At 47.1% G+C, this 19778-nt stretch overlaps 3 protein-coding genes across 10 annotated transcripts in view; 1 reads left to right on the plus strand and 2 right to left on the minus strand.

Annotated features, from left to right (window-relative positions):
• Nucleotides 1–149: 149 nt before the first annotated feature.
• NDUFAF3 (NADH:ubiquinone oxidoreductase complex assembly factor 3) lies at nt 150–1859 on the plus strand. 2 transcript variants are annotated; one of them, XM_042929320.1, is made up of 5 exons: nt 150–785; nt 893–1106; nt 1243–1309; nt 1415–1515; nt 1595–1859. In XM_042929320.1, exons 1-5 carry the CDS (start codon nt 709–711, stop codon nt 1709–1711), a joined length of 576 nt encoding a protein of 191 aa, XP_042785254.1. In that variant the 5' UTR covers nt 150–708; the 3' UTR covers nt 1712–1859. The 2 variants fall into 2 exon arrangements, with proteins under 2 accessions (XP_042785254.1, XP_042785255.1); XM_042929321.1 differs by having other exon boundaries at nt 163–785; nt 893–1085.
• Nucleotides 1860–2403: 544 nt separating this feature from the next.
• Nucleotides 2404–7519, minus strand: IMPDH2 (inosine monophosphate dehydrogenase 2). Its single transcript, XM_042929317.1, has 14 exons — nt 7328–7519; nt 6836–6884; nt 6516–6617; nt 6125–6199; nt 5603–5809; nt 5013–5100; nt 4740–4939; nt 4570–4660; nt 4382–4477; nt 3238–3381; nt 3007–3151; nt 2765–2908; nt 2602–2685; nt 2404–2499 (listed from the first exon to the last, which is right to left on the minus strand). The coding sequence occupies exons 1-14, from the start codon at nt 7423–7425 to the stop codon at nt 2478–2480; spliced, it is 1545 nt and encodes a 514-aa protein (XP_042785251.1). The 5' UTR covers nt 7426–7519; the 3' UTR covers nt 2404–2477.
• Nucleotides 7520–7758: 239 nt separating this feature from the next.
• The window catches only part of QRICH1 (glutamine rich 1), a 52790-nt gene continuing 40770 nt past the window's right edge, over nt 7759–19778 (minus strand). For all 7 annotated transcript variants that reach the window (XM_042929305.1, XM_042929308.1, XM_042929307.1 and 4 more), the window contains 7 exons: nt 19246–19423; nt 18460–18614; nt 17262–17376; nt 11296–11404; nt 10786–10937; nt 10374–10464; nt 7759–8703 (listed from right to left, as the gene is read on the minus strand). In XM_042929305.1, the coding sequence (XP_042785239.1) occupies nt 8511–8703; nt 10374–10464; nt 10786–10937; nt 11296–11404; nt 17262–17376; nt 18460–18614; nt 19246–19423 (993 nt within the window). In that variant the 3' untranslated portion in view covers nt 7759–8510. The remainder of the gene's footprint in view (nt 8704–10373; nt 10465–10785; nt 10938–11295; nt 11405–17261; nt 17377–18459; nt 18615–19245; nt 19424–19778) is intronic.

Below are 19778 nucleotides of genomic sequence, written 5' to 3' on the forward strand. Positions count from 1 at the left end.
CCGTTCGGCCCGGTGGCTCCCACCCGAACGGCTACAATCGCCCTACCACGGCGTCCCCTTCCGCTTGCTGGGGCCGCAGATTTGGAGCCATTTTAAGGCGAAACCAATCAGCCACGCCCCCTCGCGCTCCTGAGAAGCCAATCCACGCGTGGCCACGCCCCGGGAGACGCGCGGCGACGACGCCAACGGTCGCGCGGGTGACGGTTGAGGAGGGGCGTGATTCGCAGAAGTGCGGGGGAAACCTGAGCTGGCCGCTCCGCCCTCGGAACCCGACGCCCCAAAGCCTGGGATTAGGGGCTTGGATGCTGGCCCCACGCCCTGGCCAGGTGTGAGGGACTCGACCAGGTGCGCGGCAGCCCCGCCCCAGGCTCCGGGAGTCCTGCGTTAATAGCTGAGGGCCGGGGACCAAGCGGCGGCGGGGGCCCAGGCAGCGCTCTGAGGCCGGCCACGCCACCAGGTGTCCGGCTCCCCCAGGACGGTCTGTGGGGGCCTGGGGCGGGGCGGGCGGCAGGTGCAGACACCGGAGCCGCGGTAGGGGACGGGCCCTCCTGGGACAGTTTTCCCGGGCCGGCTCCTTCACAATCCCGCGCTGGGGCAGCCGACTCGCGCGGTGCCCTCCGGGACGCAGAGGGCGCTGTCAGCGCGCTGCGGAGAACTTCGCCACGACTCCGCTGACCTAGCGCCGGGTTCCCTGCACGCGGGTCCGCCATGGTTGCCTCGTTCGCTCTTCGCGGCCTGTGCCGAGCTCGAGCCGCCTTTCGCTGTGACCTCGCAGAGCTGCTGTGGTGAGTCCAGACCCAGCGTCCCTGATTCTCTCGCCCCCCACGACCGGCGACTCCCACCCCCCCCCCCCCCAACGGCTCCCTAGAACCTGAGCATACCCCACCCGCAGGGTTCCAAGGCGAGGGCATCGGCTCACGCCGGCGGACGATGAGCTGTACCAGCGGACGCGCATCTCTCTGCTGCAACGCGAGTCCCCGCAATCCATGTATATCGACAGCTACAGCAGCCTCGGCTTCATGGTCAACGGAAATCGTGTGCTTGGGCCCTGCGCGTTGCTCCCGCACTCGGTCGTGCAGTGGAACGTGAGCAGTGAGGAAGTAGAGGTCCAGAGCCCCAGGCCTGTCCCCTGATTCTGTCCCTGGCAAACTTGGCTTTTCCGTTACCCCTTTGTGGAGCAGGTAAGGGCTCTGTGGGGAAAGCTGCGCGAACTTGTACTTAACTTGCCTCCTCCCAACCCAGGTAGGAACTCACCAGGACATCACTGAAGAAAGCTTCTCTCTCTTCTGGTTGCTGGAGCCGCGAATAGGTACTGGAGAAGGGGAGGGCTGAGGTGCTTCCAGCCCCAGCAAACCACCCAGCCCCAGCCTCCCCACTGACCCGCCATAAGCTAATCATGGCCATCTTTCCCTAGAGATCATTGTGGTGGGCACCGGAGACCGGACTGAACGACTGCAGCCCCGGGTGCTGCAAGCCATGAGGCAGCGGGGCATCGCGGTGGAAGTGCAGGACACGGTAAGTCCTGCCACTTGGGAGTGCTGAGCAGGGCCCAGTCCTATCTCTAGCCAAGCTGATGCACGCTTTCTCTTTGCAGCCCAATGCTTGTGCCACTTTCAACTTCCTGTGTCATGAAGGCCGAGTGACAGGAGCTGCCCTTATTCCTCCACCTGGAGGGACTGTGCTCACAACTTTGGCACAAGCTGCAGAATGAACCGCCAGGAGCTGACCTAACCTGTCCAGGAGGGCCGTGGCACTTTTGCAGTGCACACGGGTTTCCAGCGCTTTCACTAGTCCCTCCCCTTTGGCACTGTAACACTTGTCTTTCTTGCCAGCAAGTTAATAATTTAATCCACATCTTCCATTTTGTTCTAGTTTACTGCTAGTGAGGAGCTACTTGGCTCAGTGGGCTCTTGGTGGGGGTTGCAAAGAAACCAAGGGATCACCTTTTTATCTAGGCTACTTACCTCCTCAGAGGCAGGAGGCAGTATAGGCACCTGTTTCAAACTGCGAATGTTAACTACTTGCTCACATGCAGATTTGAGGGGACCTCAGTGCTTTCTCCACAAGATCCCTTGGAGATTCAAGTTAGAGAATACATATGTGGATCTCAACCTGGTCCCACGTGGCCAAGCACCTGTGAGTGCCAGTCCAAAGCCCCCATGGACTGTTCCATGACCTGTCCTAAGTAGCCATAATGTGAGACTGCACTCTTGTGAGTCAGAGCTGGCCAGACTCATCTTGTGAGCTGCCTCAGGAGGGACTTTTTGAATCAAGAACTAGTTCCTCCTTCCAGATCCAAGGAGTATCCTGACCTCAATGTCTGAGGCTTTCCCCACAAATGAGGGTGTTGTGTTTGTGTGCATCTGTGATAGTGGCAGCTGCACAGCCACACCTGCTTGTTGACCTCAAAGATCAGGCATTGTTTTTTTTTTCCCAAACTTTTATTGAAAAACCAAGGGGGTATGCCGTATCCCTTTTCAGAAAAGCCTCTTCTCATACCTGTAAGCAGAATAACAAGCTGTGAGGTGTGGCAGGAGGAAGGAGGCACAGCAAAAACCTTTGCTCTGAAGGTAGATGGGTACAAAAGGGCTGGTCACTTACGAATGGAGGCTGTGGACACCACCTTCCACCTGAGCTGAGGATGTTCTCTTCTCAAACTTGAGTTCTCCAGAATACATCATGGCTCTGAAGAGGGACGGATGTCAGATGTGGGTAGCTGGCCCTCAACCACCCCCTCTACCCATGTTCAACTCCCCAAGCTTACCGGACTTGGGTCAAACTCTTGGCACCAATGTCTTGGCAGGAGTGCTGGATGCCAGCAATCAGGTAGGGGACAAATTTGTGGATGGACCCTTTGTCCTGCACAGCCCCAGACACCCCCTGAGCCACCTTGATTTTGTCAGCTTCACTGTGGGGAGAGGCAGGACAACACAAGCAAGGTCAAAGCATAGATGAAGCTGCCAGTACAAGGCTGTCAGTACAGGATAACTGACTTTCCTGTCCCACCTGAAATATCGGTTCTGGCTGCTGAGATGCTTGTCCATGGCATCAAGAGAACCCATACCACGATATTTCTTTAGCCGGATTCCATCAGAGAAGAAGTACTCGCCAGGGGCCTCAGTAGTAGCAGCCAGGAGGGAGCCCATCATAACTATGGACAGATGGGAGTGCTGGGGGCAGACTCTGAGTGGCATTAGGGAAGGAATCCCACCAAATTCCCTGGGTGCTGGGCCTCACCTGTGGAGGCCCCAAGGGCCAAGGCTTTAGCGATGTGGCCCACATTTTGGATTCCTCCATCAGCAATAACAGGAACACCAAAGCGCCGTGCATATTCTGACACCTTGTATACTGCTGTTGCTTGGGGCCGCCCGCAGGCCAGCACTATTGAGAGAGGAATATATGGGTGGATGGAATTAATGGGGACAGGCAAGGGGCCCTGTGGCCATAACTCAGCACCCCGGAGCTCTCAGCCACAGATGCACCAAGACTGCAGCTTGGCCGAGAGAGTCAAGTGTGGGATGGCTGCTGCCCCGTCTGCCTTGAACAGTACAAATAGCTGTGATGGCCTCCACTCAATCCTGCATGTGCGCGTGCATGTGTGCATGGCCCAGGGCAGCCTCAGGCACATGCAGTCAGCAGCCGGGAAAAGCCCCACCCACCTGGTATCAAGTGGACATAGGGGGTCACCGTGCAGTTAGTAACCCAGAGGCCCACCCCTTCCTGCCTAGTTGGCAGCTTGGGCAAGATCAGGGGAGTGGTTGTGTAGAAGGAAGAGTGGCTTGCTGGTTCTTGAGCTGTGCCTACTATAGGAAATGTGGGCAGACTAGGGCCTACCTGGGAAGGAGATCCTGCCTTATGAGCACCCCGGGAAGAGGAGGGAGCTGTGTTTTCCAGCAGCCCCCAAAACCATGGTCTGTCATTCAGTTTGCCCTGCCCACCCATCAGCACCACAAACCCCGGGAGCTACAGCTACAGTCAACCAAGCAGCCGGGCAGTGGGCAGCTGGGCCGGGCCAGTGGGCCGGGCTGGACTTACTATAGCAGCCCGTGACAGTAGAAGGGCATTTGGGGCTGTGGGACTTTATGTCTGGAGGGATCTTGGGAGCCACTAAATAAAACAAACAGACCAGAGTTTAGAGAGGGTGCAGAGCAGGAGCAAGGAGGCCAGGCTAGGTGAGGGGTGGGGTGGGAGGGAGTGGCAGGTGAGGAATGACGAGCTCGTCTTCCAGCATGTCACCCATCCAAGGGGCCCATCTGGCCCTGGGGCTGCCCCTATTGGAGGACTCCGTATTGTTCCCACAAGAGCGCTTGGCTCAGGCCATCTGGGACTAAGGGCCCTGTTGAAGCCAGAGTCTCTGAGGGCCTGATGAAGCATTTCCTACCTTCCTGGGTGATGCAGATGGAGCCACTGCCCATGCCCACCCGCAGGGCATCTACGCCAGCATCAATGAGGTTCTTGGCCTGAGCAGCTGTGACCACTACAACAGGGAAAAGCTTGTGTGAAGGTCTAAGTGGGAGCTTAGCTTCCCTCCTCTTGCCCCACGTCCTTCAGTGCCCAGTCTTGCCTCACCATTGCCTCCAATAACTTGGAGACTGGGGTATTTCTCTTTGATGTACTTGATCATGTTGATCTGGAAGATCGAATTTCCCTGGGAAGAGTCCTGGGACAGAAAGAAAGTCCCAGTGAGACTGGTATTACAGCTGCCCCTACCACCCTACCCTGCCTATGTGACAACTCACCAAAACCACTACATCCACACCAGCCTGGGCTAGCAAGTCCAGCCGATACTTGTCATCTTCATGAGTGCCAATGGCTGCTCCACAGAGCAGCTGCTTCTTGGCATCTTTGGAGGCCAGTGGGTAATCCCGGTTCTTCTTCAGGTCTGTCCGGGCAATGATGGCTACCAGTTCATCATCTTCATTTACAATGGGTAACTTTCCTGGAGGTAGGGCAAATACATAAATCAGAACCCTGGTCTTTGGTTCCAGAACCCTTCCACCTCTAGGACTCACCTTTCTTGCTGCGCTGCAAAATTTCATTTGCTTCTTTCAATGTGATGCCTGCAGGAGCTACCACCAAGTCTTCCCTCTTCGTCATGATCTAGCAGTGAGGGGAGCTATGAGAAAAGGCCAGAGACCAGACTTCCCAACAGACCCTGCCCTAATACAGGAGGGAGGTTCCAAAGACCACCACGATCACACACCTGCACCCAAACCACCCTCCTCAAGTGAACCCAACAGTCTGTGCAGCAATATAGTGGCAGGGGTGAAAATTCAGTAGAAAGGACAACATGGTACACAGAGCCTCCTGTTACATAGTGGAGACAGAAATGCCATGCCAGAGCAATGACAAGAGAATTGGAAGAGGAGGTCGAAATTGATCCTTGAGTACTGCCTGCACCTTGGGGGTGGCAAACATTCGGGCCCATTCAGAGCCTCTGGTGGGGAAGAGATGCACGAACCCCATGAAGGGATCAGAAACTTGGCTGGGCACTCATCTTTTCTGGACTGCAAAGGCCCCCAGAGATGCCATTCAGGCAACAGAAACCTTGTCTTAAGCCTTGGCTGCTAGAGCTTGGCTTTGCTTTGTCAGTAGCACCTACTTCTTCCAAAAACCGGTCGTGCTCCTCCTCCTTGAGAAAATCAATGTCCCTTGAGGAAATGATGCCAACCAGGCGGCTTCCCATCCGTCCTGTGTCAGTTATTGGGATACCACAGAAACCATGCCGAGCTTTGGCTTCAAACACATCCCGCACTCGATCCTTGGGGCTGAGGACCACAGGGTCTGTGATGAATCCCTGCTCATATTTCTGGAAGGGATGGCAAGAATATTTCTGAATGGCCTTTACCAGTTTGAAGCCCGGGGTCTGTGCCAACTCCCCCCTCTGGCAGTGCCACAGGACCAAATCACAACTCAAACCCAGGAATAGGAAACACGGGTGGGCTGTAGGTACTGTCCACCTGGTCCTCTTCTGTTGCCTAAGGACACAGGGTCTCATAGTCTTCTCAAGAATTGAACCCCAAAGTGGGGAAAAGATCAGGAGAATATATCCCCCATTCCCACCCCCCACTCCACCTCAATGCAGTTCCCAGGAGCTCTTGACCACTATCCTTGCCCTTCTGACCTTCACTTTCCGAACTTCGTTGGCTTGGAACTCCGGTGTACAGTTGTGGTGGATGAAACCAATACCACCTGTAAGCTGCACGATAAACAGAAGATAGTGAAAAAGTGACAAAGAGGTGCTCCTGGGTGGCTCAGTTGGTTAAGCATCTTGACTTCAGCTCAAGTCATGATCTCACGGGTTCATGGGTTTGAGCACCACGTAGGGCTCTCTGCTGTCAGCACGGAGCCCACTTCGGATCCTCTGACCCCTGTCTCTGCCCCTTCCCCACTCATTCTTTTTCTCTCAAAAATAAACTTTAAAAAGAAGAAAAAAGTAAAGAGTAAGAGCAGCATGACTCTATATGCCTTTGGGGAACAATGTGGGGCCCCTCCTTCTGTCCCGTCATGCTCACCGCCATTGCTATGGCCATGCCAGCCTCTGTGACTGTGTCCATGGGTGAGGAAACCAGTGGGGTCTTCAGAGTAATCTTTTTGGTCAGAGCAGAAGTCAGGTCCTGAGGAGATACAGCCAAGTAATGTGGGAAAGCACCTCATATGCCTCAGGGTGGTGCCAGATCCCCATAAATCAGGTGCCCTGCATGACATGCATGCCAATCAGACTATTCTACAGAATCTACCCCCAAGCCCAATTTGGTTTGGTAGCTGAGAGGACAGGGCAAAGGAGTACCTTACCTAACCTGATGTTCAGGACCCAGTTTCTGGTGATACTCACCACCTGGTCTGCAGTGAAGTCGATGTACCCAGGGAGAATGAGAAAGTCACTATGGGGAAGGGGAATGAATTGGGAGTAAGGCTCAGGTTTAGGGCGGCTTAAGATTCCATCCCCACTGATCACATCAAAGGGCATTTGGGCCTAGAGGGCACTGCCCTAGCCCGTGTCACATTAAGGGAAGACAAATCACAAGGTGGAGATGTAGATAGGGGACCTTTTCTGCCACCTAGCTGTCAACAGCGACCCTGGCATCCTGACAACTCCATGTGCCGACAGAATGGAGCTTCTAGTCTGAAATCCCAAGCACTGCCAAGATGCCTCCTCCATTCCGCCCCACTTCAGATCTACCAAATGGAGCCGGAGATGATGGGGGATTTTCCGCAACCTGTCCCCACGCCCGAGTCCCAGAGGGCTCAGTGGAAAACCCCACCCGGCCTCCCACCGCAGCGCGCCGCCCCTCTCCTCGCCCAGGTGAGCCCGCTAGGCCCGCACTTGTAGGTGAGGCCGTCCCCGCAGTTGAACAGCTGCTGTGCCGTAAGCCCGTCGTCTGGCACGTAGGACGTGCCCCCGCTAATCAGGTAGTCGGCCATAGCCAGGACCGGGCAAAGCCGCGTGTGTCCGAAGACCGCGCCGCAGAGGCCTCAGCCGTCTGGGCCGCGCCAATATAAACCCGCCGATATCGTCATTGCGCCCTACGCGCCACTGACGTCAGGACGCAGTGCGAGCAGGCGGAGCCTACGCGACTCCGGGGCGGGACTACCGAAGGAGCGCATGCGCGCAGCATGCACTAGGGCTTGTAGCCTTGTAGTTGGGTGTTACCGTGTCTGCTCCCTCCCACAAGACCTTGACCCGTTCAATTAGCAGGCAAGGCTTTGCTTCCACTGGCCCGCCAGGATCCTCCCAAATAAAGAGGCGATGTTCACTAGCATGTTGAAAAGACGTGCTTGTCATTCTTAATAAACAACTAGATTAAGAATACATAAGAGAAACAGAGTGGTATCTTTATATGATACACAAGTGTATGTTACAAGAATTCCATCAGGCACAGGAGCCTCAGGTTTAAGGCCTCAATGCTAGGCCAAAAAAAAAAAAAAAAAAGGCATGGTAAAGTTTTTACTTTAACATCTAAAATGTCACTTGTCATAAAGGAGGGTGTAATAGAAATTGTCTTTAATAAATCATAATTGAAGTTCCCCTCATTTTCCTTCCATTAAGATGCTAAGTTTATGTCTGAGCATGAAGAAAGAAAAAGACGGTGGCTCCCCTGTGGTCAGCGACGTCTGCCAGTCAGAGTGGAAGCCAGCTGGGGAGATTCCCTGGAGGGTCCATCCATCACTAATTCCATCTTTCTAGAGTAAGGGAACGGGCCACATTTCTCCTAACAGTCCAAGCCCTTTCCCAGGCCCCAGACAAAAAAAGAAAAAGCCAGCCAGCCACTTTCTAGGACATCTGGCTTTTCAGGAAACCCAGCACCCCCACGGGCTGAGGAATCTGCCGCAGATTTACGGAGACGCACAGGAGGCAAAGTTTCCTTTTACATTTTAAACAGAAGCAGTCTGAAAGGCTTCATAACTACACCAATAAAAAAAAGAAAAAATGGAGGCCTCTTCTTTAGTGTGAAAGTCTGTCCATTTTTTTTCCTGGATCATCTCCCTTGCACCATGGCTTAGGCATCTCAGTGCATGGTGCTTGCGTTGGCCACTGCAATGGCCTCCTGAATTTCTCGTATCACCAGGATCCGAGTCAGCATCTGTCCCATCTGTTCTCTGCTGATAGGCTGGACCGAGTACCAGATTGGGCTATTGGGGGCCACCACTGGCTCGGGCGTCAGATAAAAGGTGTCATTCCGGCCTTTCACACTCTGGGGGCTGAAAAATATATCAGTAAAAGCTGGGTAAAACCACAACAGTCTCAACCCTCCCACATTGGAATCTACTGGACAGATGCTGTCTGCAAAAGTTGGGAAGACAGCAGCTCTTGGAGGTATGGTATCATAGCTACTGAATTCCATGCAGCCAACACATATTACCTCTAGGACCTCTTTTGGGGCTACTGCAAATGTCAGTAATAGGCTACCTCCCTTCCACCCCTCCCTTACATGCTGCCAGCTGTGAATACCTCTGAGTGATACCTAAGGATGTGGGGTTCATCTTCTTGAGTCCAACTATATCCCACCTGGAACCAATTTCACCACTTACAAGGTCATCTCCAAGTCTTTCCTCATGTTGTTTGCCTCTACCCAATCCACTGACAATTCCTCAATTTTACCTAAGGGACTCTATCTGCCTTCCCAGCTTGGCTAAGATGCTGGGACCCTTACTTAGGCTCACACTCTACCCCTTCAATGTTTTGCTGTACTTATTAGCACATGTCGCTGTCTAAACAGTTACATTCACCCATCCACTCAAGATTTATCAAAGGGCCACTGTGTGCCAGGTCTGCACTAGGAGCTGGTGTTCAAGAAATGAGCAGAATCCAAGACTTCCCACCTTATGGAGCTTACAGGTAAGAGGAGAGATAGTCAACAATTAGATAAATACACACAAAATGACAATCAGTGATAAATGCTACAAAGGAAAGAGCCCAAAAGAACAGGTAGGGAATCTGGAAATGCTTTCCTAATAAAGCTGAGAAGAGGATTGATAGGAGCCAACTAGCCAAATATGGGGGCCCGTAGCGGGTGGGGAAGGCCTGCCCAACAGGGAAAAATTTTTTTAATGTTTATTTATTATTGAGAGACCGACACAGAGCATGAGCATGGGAGGGGCAGAGAGAGGGGAAGACACAGAATCTGAAGCAGGTTCCAGGCTCTGAGCTGTCAGTACAGAGCCCGACGTAGGGCTGGAACTCACAAACCGCGAGATCATAACCTGAGCCAAAGCTGGACACTTTTACCAACTGAGCCACCCAGGCGCCCCATCAACAGGGAAAATTTCTATGCTGAGGCCTTGCGGGTAGGGAGAGCATGAGGTCCTTGAGTGGAGAGAAGCCAGCATGGCTAGAGAGCCAAGAGCTACATGGACATGAGATGAGCAAGGGAAGTATACGAAAGGCCTCGTTGGCAACATTAAGATTACTCTTCTTTATATAATAAACTAAAACCACTGAAGGTTTTAGTCTAAGTAACATGTTAAGAACTATAGCACAGAAACATCACTTTGGCATTGCTGTAGAGATGACATGTCAAACTGAAAGGGCAAGACAGCAAAAGCAAAGAAAACGAATCCCCTCTAGATTGATGTTGCTAGTGACAAAGGTCAAGGACAGGAAGATGTTAAGCTATGCTATGTGATGGAAGCCACTTCTCTATACTTTCCTCCCTCTACCTTCATTCCCCTCTCCAAGACAGGGGACCATATAAAATTACAATGCTGGTCATTCCACATGTTTTTGGGAAACCAGTAAGGTTGCTTCTATATTTAGCTTTTGGGAAGTGTGTATTTACTCTCAGTTCGTGACTAAAGAATGCCTTTGTATACAGGTACAGTGCATGCATGCACACACACACAGTCCCCCAGCCACCATAAAGCTTCCTCACCATTTAAAGAGGTAGAAATCGTAGAGCTTGATGGGACATCTCAGTGGATTCTCTGGATTTTCCGTCTGCTCTGCATACATGTCATCTGTAACTACAAAACACACCCCCAACACCAGAGACATGGCATCAGACTGCTTTAGCTCAGGCCCAGATTAGGAACCTTAGGCTTCTAGCCATCCCAAACTAGACTTATTGGGAGGAAAAATGGTGTGAGGCATGAAGGGAAAGTATGAAAGGAAAAAGCAGCAATCATTTCTGGGGCATCTCTGCTTCTAGAAGAGTTTGAAGTTTCTGGCTGGGGAGAAGGGAATGGAGAATTCTTATCCAGCAAATCCCAACCTTCACACTAATCACTAGTCCCCCGGCACAAGGACAGGGCAGGACAAGTTGCACCTGTTTCCGTAGCCCCTACCTTTCTGGCCAGTCTGGTGTATCCCAAGTGCCTTCAGGTACCGAATACTCGTGCTTTTATCCTTAGGATTAGAGGGGTTCTTCTTTGTCTGTCGCAAAACCTTGGAGAAGGCCAGCTTCATATGCTGGTCCACTGTCTTCAAAAGGAAGTATCTGCACCACAAGTGAAAGCAAGGCAAAGGGAGGGGTGCCAGGAGGAGACCATGACTCAGCCTCTGCCATCAGTGTCTCGGAGGAGCTGATGCACACACTCCCAGGATCTGGGCAGGCCCACACCCAAAAACACTGTCTAGTGGAGGAACCACATCAAGACTGATGGCAGGGGTCTGGCAAGGCTGTCTGCCTCACTGGTCACCACACAAATGTAGCCAAATGGGGCTGAAGGCTTTCAGTAGCCCAGATGCTCTCAAATATGTGTCAAAGGAATTCCTAAGTCTACCTGGATAGTTTCCACCCTCTTCACTGGGCAGATGCCAGCAGTGGCTAAGCATGGAGCTTCTAGAACACTTACTTGGTGTTAAAGAACATGAGGGTGGTCAGCAGGGTGGAAGGGGAGTGAGCCCCGAGCTGCTTGCACTCCCACAGCATCTCCTCAGTCACGTGGCTGGGCAGGACATAGCCTAGGAGGAATAGAGTACTGCTACAACAAGACGATGGGAGAAGGGCCCTCAGAGGTGCAGGATGGGAAGTGGGAGGCACAAGGACCACACAGGAGTACAAGTTTCCCAGAAAAATCTCCCTAGAGAATGGCAGAATCACCTGGAAGCTTGAAACACAGATGCCTGGGTTTCAGCCCAAGTTTCTGGGGTGGGACCTGATAATGTGCATTTCTAACAAGTTCCTGAGAACCAGTGCCCTATATGATTCTTACCTGATGTTAATTCTTCCTCTAATCCAAGATTACAACTGGGCAAAAGAACATAGTGTAACACCCAAAACTATAAATCAAACTCTGCATATATGCATACTTCTCTAGAAAGAGGGTATAGAGCTTTCATCATATTTTTTCAAAGGTGTCAAGGGCCCAAAGAACCAATATGTGTGTCCTTGTTAAACCTCTTGTGTTTTCCACCTCTAAAAAGCAAGCTCATTCTCATTCCCTGTCTGGATAAAGGGGAGAATGATATTCAGAACTATTACAGGGTTCTCCCACAGGGAAGGTCTAACTTTAAGACGCTGGTTCATAAGCAAACTGAGGGCTGGGCAGGGGCAAAGGCCAATGTTTGATCAAAAGCCCTGTGCAGCCAGGTCTATGTGAACAGAAGATGACACTTAGGTTGATCACCAAACCCCCATCATGTGTTCATTCAACAGTCGATGTACCAGTGTTTATGTGCCAAGTACTGAGGCCCTGGTGAAACAGTATTCTCCTGCAGGAGTTTCAGGAATTCTCCAAGCAGACAGTGAGGATGCCACATCCTAGGAGCAGGGAAAGAAATATTCTGCCCAACACATTCCTCTTCTCTACTCTTGCCAAAGCTGGTCCCCTAAGTCCATTAGTGCACTCCCATCTCTTTCTGGCAGCACTATCTCTACTCTTCTATTTTGTGGCCCACTGGCAATACGATAAGATTCCCTGCCCTCAAAATATCTGAAGCAGATGAGTGGCACAAGACAGCCCTGTTTGGGGAAGGCCAGAGCTAAAAGTGGTCCCACACATACCTTAGCATGCACTATTTTCTTTGGATTCACTTCACTCTGCCAACTGGTAGTGTCTCTTCCCTAGCTTTACCCACTTCCTAACACAACTTAAAGTGAACTTTAGTGTCTAAAAACCAGGACTCCTGGCATGGGAGAAGGGAGATGCAGAGACATCATATAAAAAGCCTTGTAGTTCTGAATCTGAACTGCAGGTATCAAAATGATTTTATTTTATTTTTTAGTTCTGCCCCCCTGAAAGGCCTAGAAACAATGACCAACCCAGAAGCAATGAACACCCCTATGCTACTTAAAATACCATTTACCACTAAAAGGAACCAGGTTCTATGCTGAACTGACCAATTCTATACTGAGGCAGAAAACAGAAAATGTCCAAGATGAGCACGGAACATCTGGAAAATCAGAAATCAAGGAAGTAGGGCCATGTCAAAAGAACTTAAAAGCCAATTTAAAGAGGTCCAAATGGCCAAAGACAGAACAATCTGCACATCAAAAAAGATTACCTGCAATGGAGTAAACCATATTAAATGTTTAAATCCATCAGTTCACAAGGATTCTTTAAAAAGTGAATTGTTCATCACTGGATGAAACCAGTGAACCAACTCATTACTGTAAAAACTGCTAAACAAAGGAGAAGAAACAAGCCCTTATTCTGCCTCTACTATAAAATCCATAATCTATACTGCTAGGCATTGAAAGAGTGATCAGGAGAAAGTTGTGCTCTGTATTTCAGCTAATAATGAAGAAGTAGTAACATCAGAATACCACTGTTTGCAACTCCTAATGAATGAATGGATCTAGATATTATGGGTATCAGATGGAAGTATATAGCCCATCTATGATGTCTCCTTCCAAAAAGGAAACACAAAATTCAAAACCCCATCAATGAAGTCTTTATCTGCAACTATCTGCAACATTTACAGTTATGTGAATACAAGGAACAGAAAACTATACTAAACTACAATATGGGGATGTAATCAGACTGACAATTTAAAAGGCTACTTTCTTCTATAAATAAATTGCAAAAAAAAAAAAAAAAAAAAAAGAATTAAGGAATCAAGGGGAAAACTAAAGATTAAAGCTAAATATTAAAAGACATACCAGCAATTTCAATGTGCGGATCTTATTTGCACCTTGACTCAAAACAAAGTCAAGACATTTTTGAGACATTAGAAATTTGAACAAAGGGTAGATTTTTATGACATTATGGAATTATATCCCCCCCCCCCCCAGTATAATAAAGGCATCATGTGTCAAGCATACTAAAATATTTATGAATAAAGTGTCTAGGAGTTACTTCAAAATAATATGGGAAGGGAAAAAAACAGATGGGGCACCTATGACACAAGATTTGCCATGGACAATGGGTACAAGGGAGTGTCATTTATCTCAAGTTTACTTTTATATATGCTTAAAATTTCCACAATGCAATTTTTAAAAAGCAAAGTTTGCACAGCCACACTTGGCTTGAAAATTTGCACATCATGTAGAGTGATTCACTTATTTGGTTTCTGTTCTAATGATAGTCCCTCAGAAAGGACTCTTTCCTAATGCCCTTAAAACTTTCCATTCCCCTGTGCTTGGTTCAAGTCACTTAATCATATACACTGTCTCCCCCCTATTAGACTATAAGTTCCATTTTATTCATTATAATATTATCTACACCTGAAATGCTACTTGGCACATAACAGGCATGCAAAAAATATTTGCTTAAAAAAGAATTTTTCTTTTAGGGGTGTCTGGGTGGCTCAGTCAGTTAAGCATCTGGCACTTAATTTCAGCTCAGGTCATGATCTCATGATTTGTGAGTTTGAGCCCTGTGTCTGGCTCTGCTCTGTCAGCGCGGAGCCTGATTGGGATTCTCTCTCTTTTCACTCTCTCTCTGCCCCTACCCAGTTCATGCGCTTTCTCTCTCTCTAAATAAAATAAATAAGTTAACTAAATAAAATACCTATTTTTTAAAGGTTAAGCGTGTAACTGTGTGGTGATGGATGTTAACTAAACTAGATCATTATGCAAGATCTACACATATCAAATCATTATGTTGTATACCTAAAACTAATATGCTTTATGTCAATTATCTCAATTTTGTTTTCATTTTAAAATTCCTGTTAGATTAATGCAAAAAGTAAATAAATAAAAATAAATAAAAAACAATTGGCAAAGCCAGGATTAAAACTCAGATATTCATGTGAATATAAACTTTTCAACTCATCTGGGTAAATACTAATAAGGAAGACAACTACTAGATCATAAGGTAAGAAAAGGTTTACTTTTTTTTTTTTTTAATTTTTTTAATGTTTATTTTTTAATTTTTTTTTTTTTTACTTTTGAGAGAGAGAGAGAGAGAGAGAGAGAGAGAGAGAATGAATATGAATAAGTATAGGGGAGGGGCAGAAAGGGAGGGAGACAGGGAATCCGAAGCAGGTTCCAGGCTCTGAGCTGTCAGCACAGAGCCTGATGCGGGACTTGAAGCCATGAACAGAGAGATCATGACCTGGGATGAGGTCAGATGCTTAACCCACTGAGCCACCCAGGCACCCCTCATGTTTATTTCTGAGAGAGACAGAGAGCGAGGGAAGGGCAGAGAAGAGGGGGACAGAGGATCTGAAGCAGGCTCCATCCCAATAACAGCCTGATGCAGGGCTTGAACCCATGAACCGTGAGATCATGACCTGAGCTGAAGTTGGACACTTAACCAACTGAGCCACCTAGGCACTCCAGAAAATGTTTACTTAAAAAAAAAAAAAAAAAAAAAAAGCCAAACTGCTTATAAAGGGATTGTACCATTTTGCATTCCCACCAGCAACGAATGAGCATTCTTGTCCTCCCTATCCAGCAATTGGGCCTGCCACTGCTTGTGATTTTAGCCAATCTAATGGGTGTATAGTGGTATCTCATTTTAATTTGCAGTTTCCTGATGATATCTAATGATAAGCATCTTCATATACTTATCTACCACCTGTGTTATCTTCTTTGGTGAGGAATCTGTTTAGATCTTTTCCTTTTTTTTGGTTCAGGTTGTTTTTTATTGTTGAGCGTTAGGAGTTCTTTGTATATTTTGGATACCAGTTCTTTATCAGGTATGAGTTTTGCAAATATTTTCTCCCAGTTTGTGGCTTGTCTTTTCATTCTCTTAACAGTGACTTTAACAGAGCATAAGCCTTTAATTTTAACGAAGTCCAACTTATCAATTATTTTCTTTCATGGACTGTGCTTTTTGGTGGTATATCCAAAAAGTTACTAACTACCAAACCCAAGGTCACCTAGATTTTCTCCTATGTTATCTTCTAGGAGTTTTATAGTTTTGTGTTTTACATTTAGGTCTATGACCCATTTTCAGTTAATTTTATGAAAGGTGTAAGGTCTCCATCTAGATTCATATTCTGGTATGTGGATGTCCCGTTGTTCCAGCACCATTTGTTGAAAAGACTATTCTTTGTCCACTGAACTGCCCTTACTCTTTTGTTAAAGATCAGTTGGTTATATTTCTGCGACTCTACCTCTGGGCTCTCTATTCTTTCACCAAACACCTGCACACAATGTTTACAGCAGCTTTATTCATAATTGCCAAAATCTGGAAACAACAAAGATGTCCTTCAATAGGTGAATGGATAAACAAACTGTGTGGTACATCCATACAATGGTATATTATTCAGAAGTAAAAATAAATGAGCTATCAAGCCATGAAAAGACACACAGGAACATTAAATGCGTATTGCTAAGTCAAAGAAATAAATCTGAAATAGCTACATACTGAATTATTCCAACTATATGACATTCTGGAAAAGGCAAAACTATGGAGACAGTGAAAAGATCAGTGATTGCAGAGATTTGGGGACGGAGGGGATAAATAGGTGGAGCACAGAGGATTTTAGGGCCCTGAAACTTCTGTATGATACTGCAACTGTAAATACATGTCATTATACATTTGTTGAAACCCACAGAATGTAGAACAGGAGGAGTGAACCCTAATGTAAACTACAGACTTCTGTAGTGTGTCTAGCAAATACATCATATGAATACAAAATACTAAATAATAGAGGGAAGAGTGTGTGAGGGAGTATATGGGAATTCTCTACCTCCTGCTAATTTTTTCTGTAAACCTAAAAGTGGTCTAAAAAGACAAAAATTTATTAAAAAATAAAACCCCAAATACCTCAGACATTCTACTCTAAGACTCTTATTCTTTCAGGAGTTTTATGAGTAAACCAAAAATTATGCTCCATATATGTAGAACATATGTTCAAACATATGGGAAAAAAATCTCCAGTATGTAACATGAGCAACCTATATGAAAGAATTCATAATTCTTAAGTTTTGCAATGATTCTAATTTTAATCAATAAAATTTTTTTAAATGTTTTATTTATTTTTGAGAGAGTGAGTGCATGCGTGAGAAGGGGAAGGGCAGAGAGAGAGGGAGACACAGAATCCAAAGCAGGCTCCAGGCTGAGCTGTTAGCACCGAGCCCACCACAGGGCTCGAACTCACGAACCATGAAATCATGACCTGAGCCGAAATCAGACACTTAACTGACTGAGCCACCCAGGCACCCCAATAAATTTTAATTAAAACAAACAGAAGAGTAACAACCCAAGGCTCTGCATGCCCCCGTGTCCTGGCCACACTGGGACCAGGGTTTCTCTGTCTGATGTGCAGTGCCCCTTCAGTATCAGGCCAAGCAGTACAGAAGTTCATGCTGGTGCCAAGGATTTATAGCCTCCTCACCCACATGCTGTCATAGCCAGCCACAAAAACAGCTGATCTTTTATAAACCCAGGTGGGAAAGACATCCAAGGACTAGGAAGACTCTTACCAAGTGGAGTGACTCGGGGCTGAACATCTTTCAGAACTTCATGTAGCCACTCCGTGAATCGAACATAATAAAGATCGGAGAAAATGTCATCAACCCTTCCATTTTCAAAAAGATACTAAAAGAAAAACAATAAAAGTTGTTGGTAGTCTCCTGAGTAAAACTTCCAGGGTAAATAAATACTGTATCACTACCTCTCCCTACCTGTTTCTGCTTCCTTAACAAACCAACACAACAGGTCAAAAATGTCCAGCATGTGACGCTTCCACAGCACACTTCAAATCATGTGAAATGACTCTCACAACACTCTAGAGAGTAGGGTCAAAGGGGCAGATTTTGTGAATACTATTTCTCCCAGATAAGGCACTGTCTTGTGGTAGCAAAAAAACAATACAGGCTCTGGGGCCAGCCTCTTATTAGCTATAGTGTAAGTTAAATAACTCATCTGAGTGTTTTAACTTTTGGGGCTCAGTTTCTTTGTAAATGGAAAGGACTGTGCCAGCCTTCTAGGACTAGGGAGAGCATGGAATGAAACAGGGCATGTAAAGCAATCCACTCAGTGCCCTGGGTGACTGGGAAGAAAGAGGAACAAACTGGGGGGCAGACTTTTCTCAGGCCCAGGCAACAGGGTGGTCCCAACCAGCAAGTGCTTTCATCATACTGTGGGTTTCTCCACAAGAGCATTCACACACTAAGAAATCCGCCTTTGTTCTCTTAAACTGCCAGTTCTAAGACAAGTTTCCGTTACGTTTCACGTTAGATGTCCTGAAAGCCCAACTACAGCTGTATATTCTAGCTAGACTCTCGAATAATTATTCTGTGTTAATGCAGGGAACAATGAGAAAATGGGCTGAATGTTAGCACCAGATTTTATTTTGGATAAATTACTTTTATGCAAACCATGTGTTTACTTTTAATGAAGTGTTATATACAAATCCTTTGTGATTAAAAAGTTTTAATATACCAAACATTTTAACAAAAATTTCTCTAGATGACAGAATTATATATGATGTCTATTTTATTTTTTTGAAGTGAACATGTTAGGTCTTTTGCAATTTTAAAAGATGTACATTTAAAAACTTATTATATAGTTGAAAGAAAACTTCCCTATAATCACTTGCTTATCATTTTACTAATTTGAGTAACCAGCAAATACCCAATGGGAACAGCTCAAACATGTTCCTGCGAAGCTGTTTCCTACCTTTTGAATACACAGGAAAATATAGTAGAGCACATCTGGATCATAGGGTTCACCTTCTCCATTTCGAGCTTCTCTTGTCATTAGACAGAGCCCATAATTCAACTCAGCCACAGCAGAAGAGATGAGATCTTCCTGGAATCGAAGCAGTTGGCGCCCTGCAACACAAGCCAAAGGTAACCCCCAAAGGTGAATGGGAGGGGATCTTGATAACAGTAATCTCTTCACAGGTTGCTCAGATCCCCAGAAGGAGGGCTCAGAGAAGACACTGATCATCAGGGTGCTAGGACGGAAATGGTCACCTGTATCTAAGGTCAGAATTGGCCCACTAAGATAGTAATCCTGTATGCCCTGTTTACACCAAGGCTTTCCTTCCCACAATCCTCCCCACCACACATACCCTCAAAGTTATTAGGGCCAAGACATGAAAGCAAAAACAAAACCCCCCAAAATCCACACTTTAAGAGGAAGAATACGAACATATTGCTAAGGAAGAAGGCCCTTGAGCACACTCACTGGTCCTATCTCCTTCCAGAATTTACTCTGCCCAGATCTGCTAGGTTGACTCCAGAAATCCATGTGTACAAAAATGTCTGGTCTTGGGCAAACACCATAAATCCTCTCATTACCAGCTTGTTGCTGGTCTTGAATTTAGCATACTATTTCAGATGGTGATCCCTAACCCCCAGAGCCAAGGGACACCACTTTTCTGCCATTTTGTCCTCCAGCTGCTTTCATACCACTGCATTTTAGAGAGTCCACCCTCCTCTCTCCTTCACAAACACTCACTCCCGATGGGTGCCAGTCTGTTCTGAGCATCCTTCTCTAACTCAGCATTCTTGGTCTGGGCCCAGTTTTTCCATACTTCAAGCCCTTCTTCTGGTTTCAGAGAATTTGGAAGCAGAAGTTCTGGGGAAGGCTGTGGCTGTGACTGTGGTTCAACTTCAGCAACCTGGACAGTCTGAGCCTATGAGAGAGAAACCATCAAAATGTGTCAATATTGTTTTCCATCAGGCCCTTCCACAATACTGTTAAAAAAATGTTACCTGTGGTTTTTTTAAATTAAAAACAACAAAAAAAAACGAAAAACAACTTTCTTCTACTTGTCCTACTTCCAAAAAATTTTGTGGAGTTCTACTCCTTACCCCAGGGACAGCTAAGGCTACTGCAGTGCCTCTCAGCCCTGGCTGGACTTTTGAATCTCTGAATTACAAAAACCAGTATCTGGGCTCCACCCAGAATCTTTTTTTTTTTAATTTACAGTAACCTTTGTTTTCATTGATATTTCATTTAACATAATTTCAAAGAAGATCTGTGCTGTA

Source organism: Panthera leo, chromosome A2, assembly GCF_018350215.1.
Source record: "Panthera leo isolate Ple1 chromosome A2, P.leo_Ple1_pat1.1, whole genome shotgun sequence".
NCBI classification, from domain to species: Eukaryota; Metazoa; Chordata; class Mammalia; order Carnivora; family Felidae; genus Panthera; species Panthera leo.

Excerpts from the sequence above, each read along its gene's own strand:
- NDUFAF3 (XM_042929320.1), top strand. The coding sequence starts at position 709 with ATGGTTGCCTCGTTCGCTCTTCGCGGCCTGTGCCGAGCTCGAGCCGCC. Across the intron at positions 786-892 it reads GACCTCGCAGAGCTGCTGTG|GGTTCCAAGGCGAGGGCATC; the intron begins GTGAGTCCAGAC and ends CCCCACCCGCAG. Across the intron at positions 1,107-1,242 it reads TGAGCAGTGAGGAAGTAGAG|GTAGGAACTCACCAGGACAT; the intron begins GTCCAGAGCCCC and ends CTCCCAACCCAG.
- IMPDH2 (XM_042929317.1), bottom strand. The coding sequence starts at position 7,425 with ATGGCCGACTACCTGATTAGCGGGGGCACGTCCTACGTGCCAGACGAC. Across the intron at positions 5,101-5,602 it reads ACGACCGGTTTTTGGAAGAA|ATCATGACGAAGAGGGAAGA; the intron begins GTAGGTGCTACT and ends CCTCACTGCTAG. Across the intron at positions 4,940-5,012 it reads TTTGCAGCGCAGCAAGAAAG|GAAAGTTACCCATTGTAAAT; the intron begins GTGAGTCCTAGA and ends CCCTACCTCCAG.